This window comes from Pseudochaenichthys georgianus, chromosome 2, assembly GCF_902827115.2.
Source record: "Pseudochaenichthys georgianus chromosome 2, fPseGeo1.2, whole genome shotgun sequence".
Classification (NCBI taxonomy): Eukaryota; Metazoa; Chordata; class Actinopteri; order Perciformes; family Channichthyidae; genus Pseudochaenichthys; species Pseudochaenichthys georgianus.
This window is the reverse complement of record NC_047504.1, coordinates 7,192,592-7,212,976: the sequence shown is the minus strand read 5'-3', so window position 1 is coordinate 7,212,976 and position 20,385 is coordinate 7,192,592. Positions and strand designations below refer to the sequence as shown.

The window sequence follows — 20,385 nt, the reverse complement described above, 5'->3', positions numbered from 1 at the left end:
CTGATACAATATAATCTGCAAGGTAATTTATAGGTTTATTAATATCAAACATAACGATGACATTGTAAACTCCTTTATTCACAAAACCTTGTTGAAGATAAATTACACACCGTCACTCTTAATAAGTCTGCATCGGCTTGAAGTGACAGTGAACTGTGTCCACTTGCTGCCCTCAAGTGGATACATGTTGTACTATGTTTTACAAAAATGAAAGACAGAAGCCTTGTAAATAGTTATAAAATAATAAGGTCCATTTCAGGATTATTTTCTTATAGTTTTATTACACACACACAGCCAATACAAAATCCCTTCATGCAGACATCTACATTGTATACATCTACAATAAATACTAAGCTAAAAGGGTGTAAGTTTCATAAATCTTAAGTCTTCAAGCATTTAGTAATTCACATCTATTGCATCCACAGACAAACCACACATTTCAACCAATTCCAAAATAACAGCAGAGAAAACAATCTGGTAAATGATAATAACCATTAAGGAAACCCCACAAGAAATATCTGATTGACTTATTCCAAGCTTGAAATGTCTTTGTTCACGCCTCCTGTAGTATTCGCTGCATTACAGTACAATGCTTTGCTTGTTGGACACAATGGCGTCTCTTTCCCCTCTGATATCAGTGCACTTCCTCCCCAGACACTGAGGCTGCTTCAGAAGTTCTTGGCTTTATGAGCTTGAGGTACCCGTCGGTGTCAGGTATGATGTCTTATCTCAGGAAAGGGAGCTTTGCAAAGGTTTCCTGGCATTGTCTCGGCCCCTCGGTGCCTCATAGGAACATCCCAAATCTCTCCTACTATTTATTTCTGCACTGCAACTGTAGTGTTCAGCAGTAACTTCAATACTTCCATTCCAAGTATTTTAAAAGTAACATTTCTGCATTTAAATGCTAAATGTAAAATATGTTGGCACTTATCCCTTTTCCCCTTGAGTCAGCATTGTGGTCGTCTAGCCAGAAAGTTCCCCTTTTTATCTCATTTGAAAGACATCTTTATAATACGTCTTGGTTGTTTTTAATTATAAACGTAATCCTAATGGAAGGTTTTATCAGCAGAGGTTGTTGTCAGAGAAATACGCTTATTTAGTGTTTGTGGCAACTGCATTGGAGAAACTGTTTTTGAACATAAAAGTGCTATATTTAAAAACCGCCTTTATTTAAAAACTTATCCTAACCGCAAAAAGCTGACTGTTGACAGAAATTGACTCAATCAAACTCTGTCTTTAAAATGGTTGTTACTGGTCTTACACAAGTATTTTAGACTAATAAAATGGACCTTTGTATCCACTTGTCAGTTTTGTGTCTAAAATATATATTTATAAAAACTAAATATATATTTTCCCTCACTTTGCTGCTTCATTATGATTTGAGGCATGTAGCTGCCACCACTATTACACATTGTTCAATAATATATGTACTGTAAATAAATACATATGTGCCCCTCTACATTTCCTCTTCATGCTTCGTCATTTGGTTTCATCGGTGTTCCCTCTGTCAAAGAAAGTCACATATATTGTTATATATCGATTTAGATTAATAGAAAGTACATTTAGAGACTAGCAGGGCATTTGTTTTAGTATCTTACCTTCTGCTGATCCCTCTTGAGCAGCGGTGCCATTAGATTCAGCAGTTTCTGTAGTAATGATATAGTTGTTTTATTATAATATAGAGTTAGAAATGAATAATACAGGAAACTGACAGAGTGAAACCTACGTGGTCTCTCGTGCTTCCTCCAGAAGTCTGTAGTGGTGGACAGAAAACAGAAAACACATGACAGAAGAAGTTATGTTTACATGTCCATGGTTTGAAATGTAAAGCATTGCAGTGTCCATAAGTGAGTTTACTGACCTGCTTCCCATGGCATGGATGCTGCAGAGAGAGAACATAAAATAAAGTCATGATTTATCACGTTTTCTTTCATACTGCCATGTCAAATTCTACCATACATCATGCTGCCGTATCCTACATTTCCCAGAATGCCTTTCAGATAACCCCTTACAAAATGGTCATACATTAATGGACTTCACTCTTTATTTATTAAAAGCTATGTAAAAAAGTATTTTAAGTCTACATTTTAAATGCTTTTAAAGATTTCTTACCTTTTGCAAAGAACCACATCCCTAGAGGAAATCAAACAAAACCATTAAATGTGGTACTTATCTCTTTATTATCAGACGTATTTAAAATACAGACACCTCTTCAACAAAATCGACTGGATAAGCCAATTCCAACTATTAATATAATTAACTAAAAATAGTACTATATATTTATATTTCCCATATTTAAATCTTTTTTTCCACATTTTCATAAAAGTCTAAGATGTAGTGAGCCAAGATGGATGTTTTGATTTATGAACAAAACTAAATAGTTCGGACTTTTCGAGCTTCATATATTTATTTTTCTGGTAATATAGAACCCATTTTGCAGATTGTATTTTTCACTTAAACGAGACAACATGTTGGATTTCCAGTCATTAAATGTATGGCAGTGTGTAAATGCTGCACTTGATAGCTCAATGGAAGTAATTGTCTTATCATTGGATATCATTTCATTATAGGAGTAATAACATACTTTAACATTATTCGCGGATTAGTTTCGGCACAAATGTGTCCCTGATATGGTGTTATGTTTCTCACCTGCTTTAATTCTATGAATGATAGCGGTCAGGATCACAGCTCCCAGCAGAACGATGAGGACTGTGAGTCCTGCGGACATGTTCACCTTTCCTGCAGGTGATGTAAAAGACAACAGCAGGCTTTATATCAGGATATTCTGGATACAAATTAGATTAATCAGTAATGAAATCTGTGTGTAATAACTCACGAGTGAAAGGGTTTGGAAACGGTTTGCTGTGCTGTTGACTGACCGGGTTGTTCAGCCAACATTCAAACGTGCTTGAACTTTCTTCCTAGAAATGAAGATCAAAAGGTAGCATTAGCTCACATTTATACAGATATTTAACACTAGGTTTGTGTTACAAAAAGTGTTGATGCAATAACTAAGGAAAGTAGTTAAAGTGCTTTTTATTTGCAGCAAAGATTGTGAAAACCGAAATGACAAGAAAGAACCACACATTTATACAGCTCTCAGAAAATGTTAACACTACAGCCAACATCAGACTCCCCCAAAACCACTTATATGCATTAAGCCCCTCCCCATAGGCCAGGGGCGGACTGGGGGGAAAAAGTGGCCCGGGGATTAATTGACAGACAGGCCCACTTAATGCGCGGCATGTATCGGACGGCCGGTGACGAAAGTATGTTACTTAACAAAAAATCCTATGCATTTAATGTTATTTTGGACCATTATTCATATAGTAATCACATTACCTGAGCCCTTGAGTTGCCTAGAACAAAATAGTTACAGCATATATTTATTGATTTTAATGTTAACAGATCATTGATGCAATAACATTTGGACCCAATTTGCCTGACTTGACGCATGGAATAAAACATGGGCGTAGGAAGCATCCTCAATGTGGGTGAGACAATTTAACAGGTGGTGGACCTCACCTCCTCTAGGGGGGTCCGGGGGCAAGCTCCCCCGGGAAGATTTTTCTTAAATGTTGAAGTTAAATGCATCAATCTGGTGCACTTTGAGAGCAAAATTAGGGACTGAATCTATGGATACATCTCTCAACACCCATATGAAACAGAACTGTAGACAGATTTACTTTTTCTCTTAACATTTATTTGAACAGCAAGTGGAGGCAAAAGTGACTGCACCCAACACAATAAACCTGCTAGCTAACTAGCCTAAACTCAGTAACAGAATGTGGGCAACACGTTCTTCTCCACAGCCGCGCGATCTCTGAGTCAGACGTCACTTCCCCCTTTTCTATCTTACGGGTACAGCCCATGGAGTACAGCCACTCCCCCTGAACCCCGTTTCTCTGCCCCCCCCCTCTCCCCTATGCAAGCCCCTCCCTCTGAACCCAGGGCTCGCTACAATACTGTATACACAAACTATACAAAAACGCCTTTACGCTTTGGTGCTTGTTTATCCATCTGTAAGCAACTGCCAGCTAGGTCTCTCAGTCACTCACTCCTGATCGTTCACTGTGCAGTGATAGCTGCTACGGGCCTGATGTGTGAAAGTGAAACTATCTGATAGATAGAACATAGGTAGCCTATCAAAACGGCCCAGCCCAGCCGAGTGGGGTGGCTGGAACCCTTACAAATGTGGGCCGATAGGATTTAGGTAAGCAAAAAAAAAAAAAAAGGGGAGTAGCCGGAACCCTTACAAATGTGGGCTGGTAGGATTTTTGACCCTCCGGCCCACGCACAGCACCGGCCCACCGGAAAATCTCCCGGTATTCCCAATGGCCAGTCCGCCCCTGCCATATGCCAATCAACTGTTCATCAACTTAATTATTGTAATTCTAAATAACTAATAACAAATGTATTCCAAAAAAATATTGTCACCCATGCCCATGCGCTACTTGGTACGGTCCAATCGAGCACAGCTGTTAGCAGTTATCTGTTGTTCAGTTTGGAACCAGAGGGTAAGCAGATATCGAATGATATATATTCCCCAGAGTAATTGCGATATTTTTGTAATTTAAAGACCATTTTATGCAACTGATGTAATGGGTAAAAAGGTTCTGGGTAACCAACAGAGACACACACATCATCACACTTTGCCGTTTAAAATACCTTTGTAATGTTTATCACAGGAGTTGTAACAGAATGATCTGAATTCCATACATATTCGACCGGCTCAGCGTTGGTGATGATTGCATCGCAGGTCAACGTACATTCGGTCATCTCTTCGTCACATGTTTTACTAACAGTGGGTTTAGGAACGGGAACTGGAGATAAAATAAAAAAACAGGTCTTTTATAGTCATGATGTAGCAGATAACCCTATTTTAAACACCAAACGTCTACACTGCTAACTTGATTTTAGTTTGTGTAATCGAACCACTTACGGATGACTATGAGACGTGTTGGATACTTGCAGGCCACTTCTTTCATTTCTGCTGTGTATAATCCACTGTCATTAAGAGTCAGTTCTCTGAGCGTCATCTCTCCAGTTGCAGTGTTCAGGGCACCACGCACTTTAAAAAGACAAAAACATGGTTAGGGTTGGATCATCAATTAAACTCAAGGACATATTTGACCCCACAGAGCTGAACTCCGCTCAATATATACCTTCGAAATGGCCATACGAGTCAATATTTGTTCCATCCCATTCGATGGCGATGTTAACCCCGTTTTTCCACGATATCTCCATGATGTTCCCGCAGCCCGAATTGAGGACAACGTCATCGCCCACCTGCTTGTAGAGTTTGATCTCTGCAGGGAAAAAAATATTTCAGATTTTCTAAACATCCTTTTAAATGATTCACTGTACTCTTGTTAAATTATGGAAGTAGGTGAGTCTAATAAGAGACTCACAAAGATAACAATAAAGATAATAGAAGTTTTTAAAAAACAAAAAAGGATTATTAAACAGAGGGTTAAAACTAATTTGTGAGTGTAATTTACTTGTATATTAAAGTATAATCTAACAGATGTCAGAAAATATTCAAAAATTGCTCATGAAAATATCCAAATAAACTTTTAAAGGGTCAACCATAAAATCCTTATGCTAAACAAGTGGGAAAAACATTATATATTGATTCTTGATGGATAATAAAAGGAAGCAACTACTTTCTGCAATCATACAGTATTTTATTATATTACTTGTTATGCTCTTCTGTATTATCTTTTCTTCCCAAACTATATATATATTTTATATTTGTTCCATTTACCTTAGCTTTGATTAGAAATGACCCAAAAACAGACACACTTGTATTAAATGTGTAATAATCATAGATAAACATAAAAACATGCTTTACTCCAAAACATTAATAAACATTGTTTTGTTTTTTTAAATAATATGACACTTTATATTGGAATGGAAATATTCACCCAGTTTCTAGTACATTATATTATTGCTTTTTGTGAGGCTTGATAGACATTTTCAGTATTTTCTGGCACATGTAGATTAGACATACAAGTTTCTGTGTGTAATTAACTACAATAACTAGCTCTCTACTCTAAAAAGTAAATATACTATTTTCAGCTTTATTCAATTACATCCCTTCCTTGTGCCTAACTGTTCTTTGGTATGATAACTTTTCTGTTTTACAGTTTGATTATTTTCCATTTCCCCCTCTAATGCCCTCTGTAGTGTTTACAATTGATATCGCTTTGCTCTGCAGTTAATGTAGTTATCGCTGCATGCTTGTTCTCACAGGGTGTGGTCCTTGATAACGAACACTTCCATTCAGCTACACAACTTGCACCCTAATATAACGCACATTTATACGGATGAAACCCTTTATAGCTACGAAGTGAACCAGCCGTAATAACCTTACCGGAGTTTGCGGAGACGACAGCCGGGAACACGCAGAGCACACCGGCCACAATCATGGAGAACACAGGCGGCCACATCTCCGTCGGTTAAACTGTCAACAAGATGACTGCGGTCAAGCCAGCCTCCACTTGGGAAAACACAGTCAAGCCAGCCCGCACGTGATATTGGGGTGCGCGAATATTAGAAGCATTACGGTAAAATCCCAGCGCTTACTCGGTCAATAACAAAAGCACCTATAAAAACAAACCAAACATATTAAATTAAGAAATATGTACTATATAATGTGATCAATAATTATTTAACACAAACTACGTATAACTACCACGAGTAAATGTAAAATGTAAGGAGTTTCAAAATAAAAGTCCTTTGAAATCTCATATTGAAATCCCATATATGAGCTATCAGCTCATCTCACTGCAGGGTGATAGAAGGACAGCCCACCTACTGATTTTTTCTGGGTGAGCAGATGGGGTGTCCTTCTATCACCCTGCAGTGAGATGAGTCTTGGATCAGGGAGAGACTTCGTTTTATTCTTATCTAAACACAGGGCTGATAGCTCATAAATGGGATTTCAAAGGTCTTTTATTTTGAAACTCCACATCAGAATGTCCTGATTTTTTCTGGGTGAGTAGATGGGGTGTCCTTCTATCACCCTGCAGTGAGATGAGTCTTGCATCAGGGAGAGATTTTGTTTTATTCTTATCTAAACACAGGGCTGATAGCTCATATATGGGATTTCAAAGGTCTTTTATTTTGAAACTCCACATCAGAATGTCCTGATTTTTTCTGGGTGAGTATATGGGGTGTCCTTCTATCACCCTGCAGTGAGATGAGTCTTGGATCAGGGAGAGACTTCGTTTTATTCTTATCTAAACACAGGGCTGATAGCTCATATATGGGATTTCAAAGGTCTTTTATTTTGAAACTCCACATCAGAATATCCTGATTTTATCTGGGTGAGTAGATGGGGTGTCCTTCTATCACCCTGCAGTGAGATGAGTCTTGGATCAGGGAGAGACTTCGTTTTATTCTTATCTAAACACAGGGCTGATAGCTCATATATGGGATTTCAAAGGTCTTTTATTTTGGAACTCCACATCAGAATGTCCTGATTTTTTCTGGATGAGTAGATGGGGTGTCCTTCTATCACCCTGCAGTGAGATGAGTCTTGGATCAGGGAGAGATTTTGTTTTATTCTTATCTAAACACAGGGCTGATAGCTCATATATGGGATTTCAAAGGTCTTTTATTTTGAAACTCCACATCAGAATGTCCTGATTTTTTCTGGGTGAGTATATGGGGTGTCCTTCTATCACCCTGCATTGAGATGAGTCTTGGATCAGGGAGAGACTTCGTTTTATTCTTATCTAAACACAGGGCTGATAGCTCATATATGGGATTTCAAAGGTATTTTATTTTGAAACTCCACATCAGAATATCCTGATTTTATCTGGGTGAGTAGATGGGGTGTCCTTCTATCACCCTGCAGTGAGATGAGTCTTGGATCAGGGAGAGACTTCGTTTTATTCTTATCTAAACACAGGGCTGATAGCTCATATATGGGATTTCAAAGGTCTTTTATTTTGAAACTCCACATCAGAATGTCCTGATTTCTTCTGGGTGAGTAGATGGCGTGTCCTTCTATCACCCTGCAGTGAGATGAGTCTTGCATCAGGGAGAGATTTCGTTTTATTCTTATCTAAACACAGGGCTGATAGCTCATATATGGGATTTCAAAGGTATTTTATTTTGAAACTCCACATCAGAATGTCCTGATTTTTTCTGGGTGAGTAGATGGGCTGTCCTTCTATCACCCTGCAGTGAGATGAGTCTTGCATCAGGGAGAGATTTCGTTTTATTCTTATCTAAACACAGGGGTGATAGCTCATATATGGGATTTCAAAGGTCTTTTATTTTGAAACTCCACATCAGAATGTCCTGATTTTTTCTGGGTGAGTAGATGGGGTGTCCTTCTATCACCCTGCAGTGAGATGAGTCTTGCATCAGGGAGAGATTTCGTTTTATTCTTATCTAAACACAGGGCTGATAGCTCATATATGGGATTTCAATATGAGATTTCAAAGGACTTTTATTTTGAAACTCCTTACATTTTACATTTACTCGTGGTAGTTATACGTAGTTTGTTTTAAATAATTATTGATCACATTATATAGTACATATTTCTTAATTTAATATGTTTGGTTTGTTTTTATAGGTGCTTTTGTTATTGACCGAGTAAGCGCTGGGATTTTACCGTAATGCTTCTAATATTCGCGCACCCCAATATCACGTGCGGGCTGGCTTGACTGTGTTTTCCCAAGTGGAGGCTGGCTTGACCGCAGTACAAGATGGAAACTAAACTGCTTATGTTGTAAGCCGAGATAAGCATGTCAAATTAAGTCATATTAAGGATGAACACATTACAAACAGAGATTTCCCGATTAAATCAAAGTGAGTGATACATTGTGGGAGAGGCTGAAAGTGAACGTTGTGACTCAACAGTCTCCGCCTCCACCGGGACAACATATTTATATGTAATAGTCTTTATTCGAATTGAAATGGTTTCATAATCACTATATATGCGTTACAGGCCATTGCGATAACTTATATAGTTATTTACTGCTGTAGAAGTATTAAAAAATACCCCCAAAATTACAAAAACAAAACCAAAAACAGTCTAATGCCATCGAGTGGCCTGATGTTGTTACTGCAACCAGAACAAGTACAGGCATATGGGGAGTTGGCTAAATGTATTGAGCAAGAATTCTCCACTTCAGAAGCACTTTTATCATTATATTAAAAATGCTGTTCATATATCAATACATTTTTATTACATAACATTGCATTTAGCTAACATAGTGGAAACAGGCAAAGTAATAGCAAAATTAACTTGAGTTACATTTAGTTACAGCTTTTCTGGAGCTGCACGATGACCATTCACAAAAATTCTATCTAAATGTACACTACATTCCTTTTTTAAGTGTCGAAAACAAAGCTCAGAATGCATGAAGTAACAACACAGTGACAGGATTCATTCATCCTGCAGCTCCTCCATGTCTATCGTCTCCAGCTGCAGCCACAATCCTCCCTCTGCACGTAGCACGAGTTGGGGGAGACGGCGGACTCCCCCTGAACTGCTCCCCATTTCAGGGTCAGATCCCGGGGTCAGACGAAACTTCAGCAGGGTCAACGCCACGACGACTCGCAGCTCTGCCAGGGCAAATTTCTGACCAATGCAGTTCCTGTGAACACATACAGTACAGACTCTTAAACAGCTATAATCGTTTAGATCTCATTTACCTTGCAGCATTGAGGACGCAGTACCTGGGGCCCGAGGAAAAGGGGATGAAAGCGTGAGAAGACCGGCCCTCTGTGTTGGCAGGCTCAAAACGCAGAGGATCAAACTCCTATGAAAGAACACAACACAACACAGGTCAGAGAGGACAAAGTTAAACCAAAGTGAAGTGAAAGGTTAGGGTTATTTCTTACGTGTGGGTTTGTCCAGACAGCAGGGTTGTGGTGCGTCCCGTAAATACTGACCAGAGAGATGGCACCTTGGGGAGACCAACACAAAGAAACAAATACTTTAAGAACATGTGGTTATTTTCTGTCTCTTTCTGTGTGACTTTGTGGTGTTTTTGCCCCTAAAAGAAGCTTATTGTACTTTAAATCTATATAAAAAGTTCTTTCTCTCACCCTTGGGTACGGTGCAGTTGCCAGGCAGGTCCATGTCCTTGGTGTACTTCCTGGTTACAGCCAGCACAGGAGAGTGCAGCCGCAGAGACTCTCTGATGCACATGGTGGTGAAGGGGAGGTTGGCCAGATCCTCCCTTGAGATAAAGACATCCACATTTAAATATATTGATTCCTGCCTTAATATAACACACTTTCAACTGCATTTCCATCTCCTATTAAGCATTTCTGTGTTTTTCTGACCACTGTATTGCATGTGTTTCTCGTCCTTGCATCAGATCCGTCACTTCCTGCCTGCAGTTCTCCTGATGGTCTTTGTGGCGCGCTAAATTATACAGCGTCCAGCTAATCGCACTGGCTGTTGTGTCGTGACCTGTGGAAACAGAAGGACACTTTTCAATCCACTTTTAAAGTCTCAAAGAAATCAATTGTATGATAAGAACATTAAAGTGAATGTACTTGTGTTACTAAGTAAATAAAGTTGCTTCTCACCTGCAAACATGAAGGTGTTTGCATCCGCCTGAATCTCCTCATCTGTGAGGCCTCGTCCGTGCTCATCCTGTGGAAGACAGAATTGTTTGATTGTTTGTAAGGAATCACAGACCAATAATTTAGAATTATACAGATTATATATAAACAGAATATTTGATCTGATTCTTATTTCTTCTTCTCTCCTACCTTTGACAGCAGTATGATGTCCACAAAATCTTTCTTCTTCTGTGGTGCTGCGGTGAAATATGCTCCTGTCTTCTTCTGCTGCCTGATCAGGGCTCGACGCTTCTGAACCACCTCCATGGTAAACCTGTTCAGATGTATAAAAAACAACAAAACGATTAGTGTTGGTTTTGAACACATGAAGGTCATGAGGTCACACCCGTGCAGCTGCTGTACCTGTGCACGATGCTTAAGGCCTTTTTGAATTGTTTTCCCTGCTGAGTCTTCCAGTAAATAAAATCCCAGTGGTGCAAAATCTTTGCGCGACGATCTATGATCAGGTCACTCAGCTGCACTATGGCTGTCACGTACTCAGAGGAAGACCTGGTGAAACATATACAATTAAAAGAGAAGAACTATGGAAGAAGATTATACTCGTGAACAAAAAGAGTGTGTCCTCACCGCTGACAGTTGCTGTTGTAACTGAAGGCACATTTCAGTAAACTGTCGAGTGTCATCAGAGTGACGTGGTCAAACATTTCTACATGATTCGCGCCTTTTGCCAACAGTTTGTGCCACTTATCCTGAAAGACAGATTCTTTTGATTATTAGATCAGATTCTACTTTATTTGTTTACTTTTTTAATTGATCTATTATATTTGTATTTCTGTATGTTTATTTATATTTGTATTCATTTATTTGTATTATTCATTTATTGGGATATGGATTTTTTTTGTTACAGCAGTATGTAAAAAGACTTTCCACACAAATACAAATAAATAAATGAACTTAAATTAAAAAAGTTAATTATTAATTTATTTGAAATGAAATGTAGGTATTTTGTTTAAAAAGGAGTGGGAAGAAATGAATACTACTTATTTTTCTATAAGTAGCAGGCAGATACTAAAGTGTGTATACAGCATGTGTGTGTGCATGCAGTGCTGTGTCTTACGTGCATGGTGTTGGCGGAGGTGTTAAACTTGTTGACGTAATTCTTCAGGATATCAAAATGAAAAGCCGGGGTCAGCAGCCGCCGCCTGCGAGACCACTCCTCTCCGTTTAGCAGCAACAGACTCTGTCCTGGGGTGTGAAGGGGAAATGTTCGGAGGTGAGGATGAGAGTAAATAATACAAACACAGTCAGTGTCGTCTCACTTTGGTATAATTAAATATAAAAATAGAAGGCACTAGATAAATTAGATGTACAGGTACATTTAAAGATTGTGTTTAGGTGATCAATTGATCCACTAAAGTGAAGCCCAATAACAGATTAAAATCTTGTTTTTGTTATTTTTTAGATCAGAATCTTCTTTGTTTAGGAAGGTAGATGAAGAAAGTTAGATGAGGGAACCTGAACAACTTGTAGTACTTTACCGTATACTCAATATCTATAAACACAGGAAGTGTTATCAGATCATTTAAAGTATTTTGATATCAGAGAGCCGTTTGACTCACCAAGCCACGGACGCAGATGTCCATAGAATAGCTCGTCTTTCACTGTGATGCTGGCTGGATGTAATGGAAAGGGAAAAGAAGATTAAAGAGGAAATATTCTGCTAATTCTCAAGTTCATATTTGTATTTTGTGCCTCCACTGCGACTGTTTCCGTGCTTTAATGTTCAAAAAGCTCTTAATTGTTCTCATACTGCCTTTGCTGCAGCACCTCTGTTCACCCTCTGTCTGAAACCAGAGCCCAGTCTGCTCTGATTGGTTAGCTGGCCAACACTTCTTCCAGTGTGAAAATGTTTCCAGTAATTATACAGTACCAGGTGCCATTAGCAGAGGTTTGATGTAGTCCGGGTGGAAGAGTCTGACCAGGTGATAGAAAGGGCCGATGAACCAGCTGCAGGAGTGTGTGTACATCTGCACCAAGTCATCCACCTGCAGGAGGCCTTCCTCTGTGCTCTGCATCTGAAGCACACACAATAACACTTTAAACAAACATTATAATGCACCATAAGTATAGCTTTTCTAAATGAAAACCTCAGAGTTTAATGGTCGGTTTACACACTTAACTGAATTCTCCCCCCACAGAGATTTGTAATAAAATATGTCGCAACATCCTGTATCATGCTGAGAAATCTTGTTTTTCACGATTGCCAAGAATTACAATAATGACACAACGTTTAACATGTCACTCCCATAGAGGCACAAAATACAAATATGAACCTGAAAATGAGCATATGTCCTTTTAGTAAAGGATGTGAACACTTCTTCCACCATTGTTCTACCTGTGTTTTTACAGTTTGAATCTTACCTTGCCCAGGTGGCCCAACAGCCAGGAGTCTGCATGTGGCTTGCTGAAGCAGGAGAGTCTGTGTGTGAACCAGGCGTGACGCACCAACAGCTTCACGGTCCAAACTGAGACCACAGCTCCCAGTCCGGCACCGACCAGAACCATCAACTGCCATAGGCCCGTCCAGCTGAGGACCTGAGAGAGGACACCCCGGAGGAGAGACATCCTGAAAGAGGAAGTGAAGAGTTTCCAGAGGTTGTCTTACACTCGCACTGCTCTGACAGTGACTGTGTCCACTAGGACAAGTTACTAATGTTGAAATATGCAAAAACTGTTCCACCCAGGAAGTGCTGTAACCATAATGTCAGACACCACTTCCTTTGTCTGTTACCAACTTATTTTGTTTAATTTGCAGCACAGGTTTCAACACATAGGCTAAGTGGCGGGACATCTCTAAGCAGGTTGACCAATCACACCAAAGCCGGCCAGCTAACCTGGTTTCAGACAGAGGGTGAAAAGAGGTGCTGCAGCACAGGCAGTATGAGAAAAAAGGAAGAGCTTTTTGAACATTAAAGCATGGAGACATGTCACAGTAGAGACACTACATACAGACCTAACCTCAAGGTGTGAAAAGGGAATTTTTGTAGGATATGACAAAAATAGTCCGGCCTACATGGTCTATTTCCCTCACAGTGGAAAAGTGCAAAAATCTAGACTTGTGAAGTTTGTGACCAAAACCAATTCAGAAAGAGAAACACAAACAGAAACCGTCTCTGATGATGACTGAGGTACAGAAGAAATCTGGCAAAATCAAGCGGGATACTAACGTTAGTCCAGTATCTATACCTGTGGTAACAGAGACAGAAGACGACAACAGTGAGCTTAGGCGTTATCCTTCAAGAGTGAGGAAGAAGCCAGCTTACTTATGTGCCAGTGTATGTGGTAAGGAAAGTGAGGATCAGCTACTGGCAAATATTGACTATTGTTACAGATTAATGTGCAATTTTCCTTTAACATTTAGGGAAGCTGTAACTTCAAAAGTCAAAAGAATGGGTTATTGCAATGGATGAGGAAATGCAATCACTAAAAGAAAATGACCAATTTACCTCAAGGTGAGAAAGCAGTGGGGGGTAAATGGGTGTATGATATCAAAATCAATGTTCATGGGTCAGAAAGGTACAAGGCACGATATGTAGCCGAGGGATACAGTCAGAAGAGGGGTGAAAACTATGATGAGACATTTTCACCTACCGCTAACCTCACCAGTATCAGAGTGAAAGCAGCACAGGAAAATCTGATTTGACACCAAATGGATGTTAAAACTGCTTACTTACATGCACCAATAGACTGTGAGATAGACATGGAACAGTCAGGAGGTTTTGAGGTAAAATCCAGTAAAGGTGAAAAGTTGGTGTACAAGCTAGAAAAGTCACTATATGGGCTTAAGCAGTCAGGCAGAGATTGGAACAAAATGCTGCATGAGTATCTGAGTGAAAATGAGTTCCTATAGAACCCTGCTATACACAAAAGAAACTGAAAACTGGAAAGTGATAATGATAATATGGGCTGATGACATAATCATTGCAGCTAGTGATAGCAATGCATCGACAGTTGTTAAAGAGATGCTCACAGCTAAATTCAGGATGAAAGACTTGGGGAAACTAAAACATTTCCTTGGCATTGATTTTGATCAAACTGATTCATGTGTAAAGATGTCACTGAAGAAATATGTGAACAAAATACTTGAAAGGTTTAACATGCAGGATTGTAAACCAAGAGTGACACATTGTGAGCAAAAACTGAGCTACTTAGATGATGCTGTACCGATGTTTGGGGTAATTACTCGGATGTTTCCAAATTGTTTTCCAAAAAGAGCTTTTTGAACATTTAAGCGCGAAACATGTCACAGTAGAGGCACACAATACTTTTATGAACATGAAAATAAACACAATATGTCCTCTTTCAAATTCTAATTTATAATTAATAATTAGATGGAGGTAGAGCCCAAATACATGTTTGAACCTAGTCACAAAATACACAAGATAAACCAAACAAAAACAATCCATATCCACCCTGCCATTTAACCAGAATTATAAAATTCACTGAAAAATACAGAGTTACTCACAAACCCCTATTAAATCAAGAGAACCAAATCATAATCTTGTCTACACATTGAGATACGTATAAAACACAGATATCCTTATTACTTTCCAAATAACTAATTATGTTGGTGACATTAAATCATTAAACTAATCTTCATTTGAGAGTTCGGTTTTAAGAGGAGCTCCTGAACGCCACACTGATTGGAACAGGTGGCCACCGAGCCGCGCGCTAACGCAGCTCGTGGGTTGGGCTCAGAGACCAAACATTTCAGTGATTTCTGCAGTTTCTGGTAACGTCTAATAACGATATAACATTATTTGTGTGGCTAAAGACGGGTATTCAATGTAAATAAGATTGGATATATCGTCAAAGGCTAATAACCAGTTAGCCTGTGGTAGTTTCCCTTGTTTACCTTAGAAGATTCAACGTCCAAAGATACTACATGTTTTTTGTTGATGCTATAAAGTAGACAAAATTGGTGAAATCAAATTCTTGATAGTTAAACAATGTTCGAAAAGTGTAACAATCCAACTTAGATTATTTTGTTTTGGACAATTTCTATATGATCAGTATAAATTACAATAAAGTGTGTTTGACAAAATCTCTATCCATGAATCTCAGGGATATTTAAGTTTATTTCAAGTTAAGTTATTTTAGTATTGCTGAAGAAATAAACCTCTTATTGTTCTTAAAAGCTCTAAGAGTACAGTTAAATGCTTCAGAATTGAAAAACACTTCATGAATTAACCTACATTTGGTAATATTTCAATTGCTCTTGTAAAAACTAGCCAACCATTTAACAATACCTACAATGAAATTATTAATATCTTTATGAGCTGTGTTTTTAAACTAATATGTATTTTCTCCTTTATTTTCCTCTGTTTTCAGGTGTTCAGCTTGAGGTGAATGAATTTGCAGAGGACAGATCTCGCCATACGTCCTGCTCCTCTCTGACATCTCTCAGCTCCAAACAAACATGGCTGCCATCTGAATCCGTTCTGCGGCTTTCCTGGATGAACGACCGCCAAATGGAGCAGGATTCCTGGCACCAGTACGTGGAGACGCAGTCGAGTCCTGCGCCTCCTTTCTTCGAGGAACTCTTCTGCACCTCCAGCTCTCTGGCCCCTCTGGCCCCTCTGGCCCCTCTGGCCGGCGCCCTCCTGGCCTCCGCAGGGCCGCAGAGCGATGTGGTGAAGAGAGGATACCTGGGGAAGCTGGAGCGCAAACACAGGAGGTATTTTGTCCTGAGAGCAGGAAGCCACATTGGGCCGAGCCGCCTCGAGTGGTACCAGAGCCAGGAGAAGTTCACAGCAGTGGAGAAGACTGCTGGAAGTCTGTTCGGCTCTAGCAAACAAGGGTAAGGAAAAGTAACTTCAAGAACAAAAATAAGAGAAAACAAAACAAGCATGCTGCATGCCTGCATCTGTATGCTACAAGGAAGGTAATCACTCGAAAAACCCTTATGGATACAGAAAAAAGACACACAATTACAGTCTCTGGAAATGCACTGCACCCATTCATCCTTCATTTACTTGAGTAACAGTTTAAACGCAGGACTTGTAGTATTCCTACACTCTGGTACTTCTACTTTTACTGAAGTACAAGATCTGAGTACTTCTCCCACCTCTGCTAACACCCTATGAATTCCTATTTCCCAGGGTGATCTACCTGAGGTGCTGTGTCGGTGTGAGCCGCAGTGGCAGTTCCGGGAAAGGCCTCACGGTGGCGCTGTACGCCAAAAACCAAACCATGGTGCTTGTGGTGGAGGAGCAGGGGGAGCAGGAGGAGTGGTACCTGGCCATCAAGAAACTGATGGAGGAGGAGCGTAAGGATGAAGAACACAGGGAAGACTTTGATGAAGACGATGATGGGTACTGCACTCTGCCCCCTGCTGCTTTCTTCAAAGAGGTCCAGATCTTCAATGTTTTAAATCATTATTACCCTAAGGTGTATTATCTTCCTGTTTGCAGTAGAGCAATATTAATAAAAAGAATCTCTGGATCTTCCTTTACTTCCATCAAAGGTTTGGCCCGTCGCGGTGAAGCCCCGGGGTTTGGGTTGTACCAAGTCCCTGGCAGGGGAGAGTTGTCTCTGCCTCACAGCTTCGTCGCTCATCCTGGCCAGAGCGGCTGCAGGCAGCGACTTGCCGTCTGTCACTATTCCTCTGCTGAGTGTTCGCCGCTTTGGCCACTTGGACGGTTCCTTCTTCCTGGAGCTGGGCAGGTCGGCGCCCAACGGTCCTGGAGAGATCTGGATGGAAGCAAGAGAGCAAGGTAATTAAGGAATAAAAGAAACCTTAATGGAGACCCGTAGGGAAATTCAGTCGTTTGAGCAGCAGCAACAATAAGAGAGGATAATTCGACTGACAAATACAAAAAGGAAGTTACAGTATAGAATATAATCGATAAAAAGAACCTGTTGATGTGTGTTCTGTGCAGGGAGCCCAGCAGTAGCCCAGCACATCCACGAGGTGGTCCGAGAGACAGTCAGAGCGCTGCGAGCTCTGCCTGACTTCAGCCGCTCTCCCACCTCCAACCGCCAGCTTCAAACCCTTCTGGCCTCCAAAGGCTGCCGACCCAAGCACCGAGACAAGCCAGCGGGTGTGAGACCACTCGCTTGTCGTGCCAGAAACCCTGAAAGCCCGTGTAAATGTCCCCCGGAGCCCCTCAAACCCCACGAAACAGACCCTCACCAGGGCTCCGAGTCGAGGACTGGCGGCTACATGGAGATGAAGATGGACCAACATCTCCCGCTGAGCAAAGAGAGGGAGAGCGTCAGCCAAACGCCTCCTAGGTTGACAGAGGAAGAGGACTGGGAGTCGGGTCAGCAGGGGCTGGGCTACATGGTGATGTCTCCTCAGTTGAGCCACAGTTTGTCTGCGCTGCCTCAGGACGACTACGTGACGATGGTGAGCCCACAGAAACACACACGGCCAGCTTCCTCTTCATCATCCTCTCCTCTCCAGACATCCTTCAACAGGTTAGTTTAAGTAGGTGACAAATTATGTTTTGTGTGCAAACTCAACACTTCCTCTGTTTAGGTGTTGGATAAAGTCACTGAAAGAAGGCAGAAAATGAGCATATGATGTCACCTTTAACTGTAATAAATTCTCTTTTGTAGCTCTACCTCTGAGAGCTCCTCTCCGCTGCATCATCAGACCCACTGGCTGCTGGCGACCTCCGTCCAACAGTCGGAAGCAGAAACCGGCCAATCGCAGAGGAGCATCAGCCATGCACAGGATGAGGAAATGGGGGAACAGTGGCAGCAGATCCGCCTCCCAGCACACACCAGCACCAGGAGGGATGATGGCTCTGATGTGACGACTCCACTTGACTTAGGCGTAGCGAGTCCCAACTGTGGCAGACTCAAAGCTGCCACAGAACGATCCGTCCGAAGATACCGCCTGTCTTTGTGTCTGCCGTCCTGCCTGCAAGCTGAGGACAGAAACTGAGAACTACACAGAAAGATACATCACCTTTATTCAGCAGGGGAACTAAATAAATAACGAAAAATGTAAGAAACGGTATGAATTAAAATGTAAATGGATTATATGTATGAATATGTTAAATATATATATGGACATTTGGAAGTTCAAGTCATGAATGCATACAGAAAGGTCAACGTGCACACTTGAATCAAGGCTTTAAACTCTGAATATGTGTTTGAGAAAAATAAAGTTGTCTGAGTGATAGTTGTCTGTTATTTGCACTTAGTTTTGTCTTCACTTCCTAGTTTTTTTTGTCAAATATTTGTCTCTTTTGGTGTGGATTAAGTCATGCCTTTTGGTTTCTACACCGGGTTATTTAAAGTGTTTAAAAAAATAGTCACAATTATTTTGTTTGTCTATTTTTTGACAGCTTTCATACACAGCTCAGTAGAACACCACAGATGTTCTCACCTTTTAGAATTGTCATTAAACCTGGCCTTGTACTTTTTTCTCAAATGTTCTACATACTAAACTGTCTTTTTCTGAAATACTATGACTTGGTCTCAGGGGTGCCGCCAGGGATTTTGGGCCCCATGAAAATATATCACATTGGGCCCCACCACCAGGCACAGGCCACTTTGTTTATAAATTACCTCGAGGGCCGTACCAAATGGTCTAGCGGTCCGTATACGGCCCGGGGGCCGGAGGTTCCCCACCCCTGCTTTAATATAACATTAGTATTAATATCACCAAAATGTCTGATTAACATTTTGTTTACAGACTGATCACTCAATGCTTCAAACTGTCCATCATCCTAAATAGACTAAAAGCAGTTTTTTGTTTTATATAGATCATTAGCTATGTGGGAAAATACTGTGTTTGAAATGTATAATTTAAATTAGATGTTAGCTTTTTGTTATATATATATATATATATATAGTATTCCAGTCTCCCTTCAGATATGTTAAGTGGCATGTCATTCAACACAATGCTGCTCACCTCCTTCAGTTGGGAGAAAAGCTGGTTCAGGTTCAGCCTTATGGGGGGACAGGGCTGCTGAGCCTAGAGATGGATCTGTTGGACCTGGCACCAGGGGGAGGGACAACTGATTTAGTATGAATAGGCGCTACAAATGTGCCTGCATTTATTAAAGGTAGGGAGGTAAGAATGGAGAAACCAGCTCGAGTGCGCTAGAATTTGAAAATACACAACCGAAAAAAATCTGCCCCTTCCTTCAGAGTTCCTCAAAGAGCCCCTCCTCCAACACACACGAACGCGCACATGACCAATGAGGGCACGAGATAAGTTTGTGCACAGATGGAAGGCTGACAGGCAGGTAGGCCATCCAGTCATTTTTGCCGGGCCGGCTCAGATGATTGGTCGTGCTTTTTACAGCGCCACAGCTTCCACAGATGACATTTTTGTATGTATTTATTGTCAAAGCATTTAATATATTCATTGCTATCGGGATGTTAAGAGCATTCCATGGAATATAACAAAAAGTGTTTCTGAAGTGAATTACCTACCATACCTTTAAATATCAGCTAAAAGAGCAGTGAAATTAAAGACCTCTGAATTTTCTGTAAAGATATTAACAGTACTTAATGTCAGCTTAGTAAACAAAAAAACATTAGCTAACAGACTAATTTCCACCACTCATGGACCACACCCACCTTTTCTTGTGAAAAACTGGGTGACATACTGTCGCCCTTTAGTCCCTCTCTCTTGTCTTTATCTCCTTTCTCTTCTTTTCTTAGAGCCTGACTTTGTTGGGCGTTGAAACATGGTACAACACACGTATGTAGGCTAAGTACTAGCATCCCTCCTCACATGCTTTCACTCTCTGCAAGTGCCGGTGCAGCACCGCGTTTGGAGGCAGGACCAAACCATTACATGTA

At 40.5% G+C, this 20,385-nt stretch overlaps 3 protein-coding genes across 3 annotated transcripts; 1 reads left to right on the top strand and 2 right to left on the bottom strand.

The window, feature by feature from the left end:
- Positions 1-261: 261 nt before the first annotated feature.
- On the bottom strand, positions 262-6,514 carry LOC117459108 (cell adhesion molecule CEACAM1-like). The gene is made up of 11 exons (XM_034099971.2): positions 6,377-6,514; positions 5,166-5,309; positions 4,943-5,071; positions 4,669-4,823; positions 2,837-2,921; positions 2,650-2,739; positions 2,113-2,133; positions 1,862-1,882; positions 1,727-1,753; positions 1,599-1,646; positions 262-1,504 (listed from the first exon to the last, which is right to left on the bottom strand). The coding sequence occupies exons 1-11, from the start codon at positions 6,450-6,452 to the stop codon at positions 1,470-1,472; spliced, it is 831 nt and encodes a 276-aa protein (XP_033955862.1). The 5' UTR covers positions 6,453-6,514; the 3' UTR covers positions 262-1,469.
- A 2,641-nt stretch (positions 6,515-9,155) lies between these two features.
- cyp4f3 (cytochrome P450, family 4, subfamily F, polypeptide 3) lies at positions 9,156-13,253 on the bottom strand. The gene is made up of 13 exons (XM_034099908.2): positions 12,979-13,253; positions 12,488-12,632; positions 12,177-12,230; positions 11,675-11,802; positions 11,185-11,306; positions 10,960-11,106; positions 10,747-10,870; positions 10,561-10,627; positions 10,312-10,441; positions 10,072-10,205; positions 9,865-9,929; positions 9,700-9,782; positions 9,156-9,617 (listed from the first exon to the last, which is right to left on the bottom strand). The coding sequence occupies exons 1-13, from the start codon at positions 13,180-13,182 to the stop codon at positions 9,407-9,409; spliced, it is 1,614 nt and encodes a 537-aa protein (XP_033955799.1). The 5' UTR covers positions 13,183-13,253; the 3' UTR covers positions 9,156-9,406.
- A 1,991-nt stretch (positions 13,254-15,244) lies between these two features.
- LOC117459054 (insulin receptor substrate 2-B-like) lies at positions 15,245-18,875 on the top strand. Its single transcript, XM_034099896.2, has 6 exons — positions 15,245-15,349; positions 15,949-16,417; positions 16,719-16,968; positions 17,084-17,333; positions 17,499-18,039; positions 18,181-18,875. The coding sequence occupies exons 2-6, from the start codon at positions 16,074-16,076 to the stop codon at positions 18,509-18,511; spliced, it is 1,716 nt and encodes a 571-aa protein (XP_033955787.1). The 5' UTR covers positions 15,245-15,349; positions 15,949-16,073; the 3' UTR covers positions 18,512-18,875.
- The last annotated feature ends 1,510 nt before the right edge of the window (positions 18,876-20,385 follow it).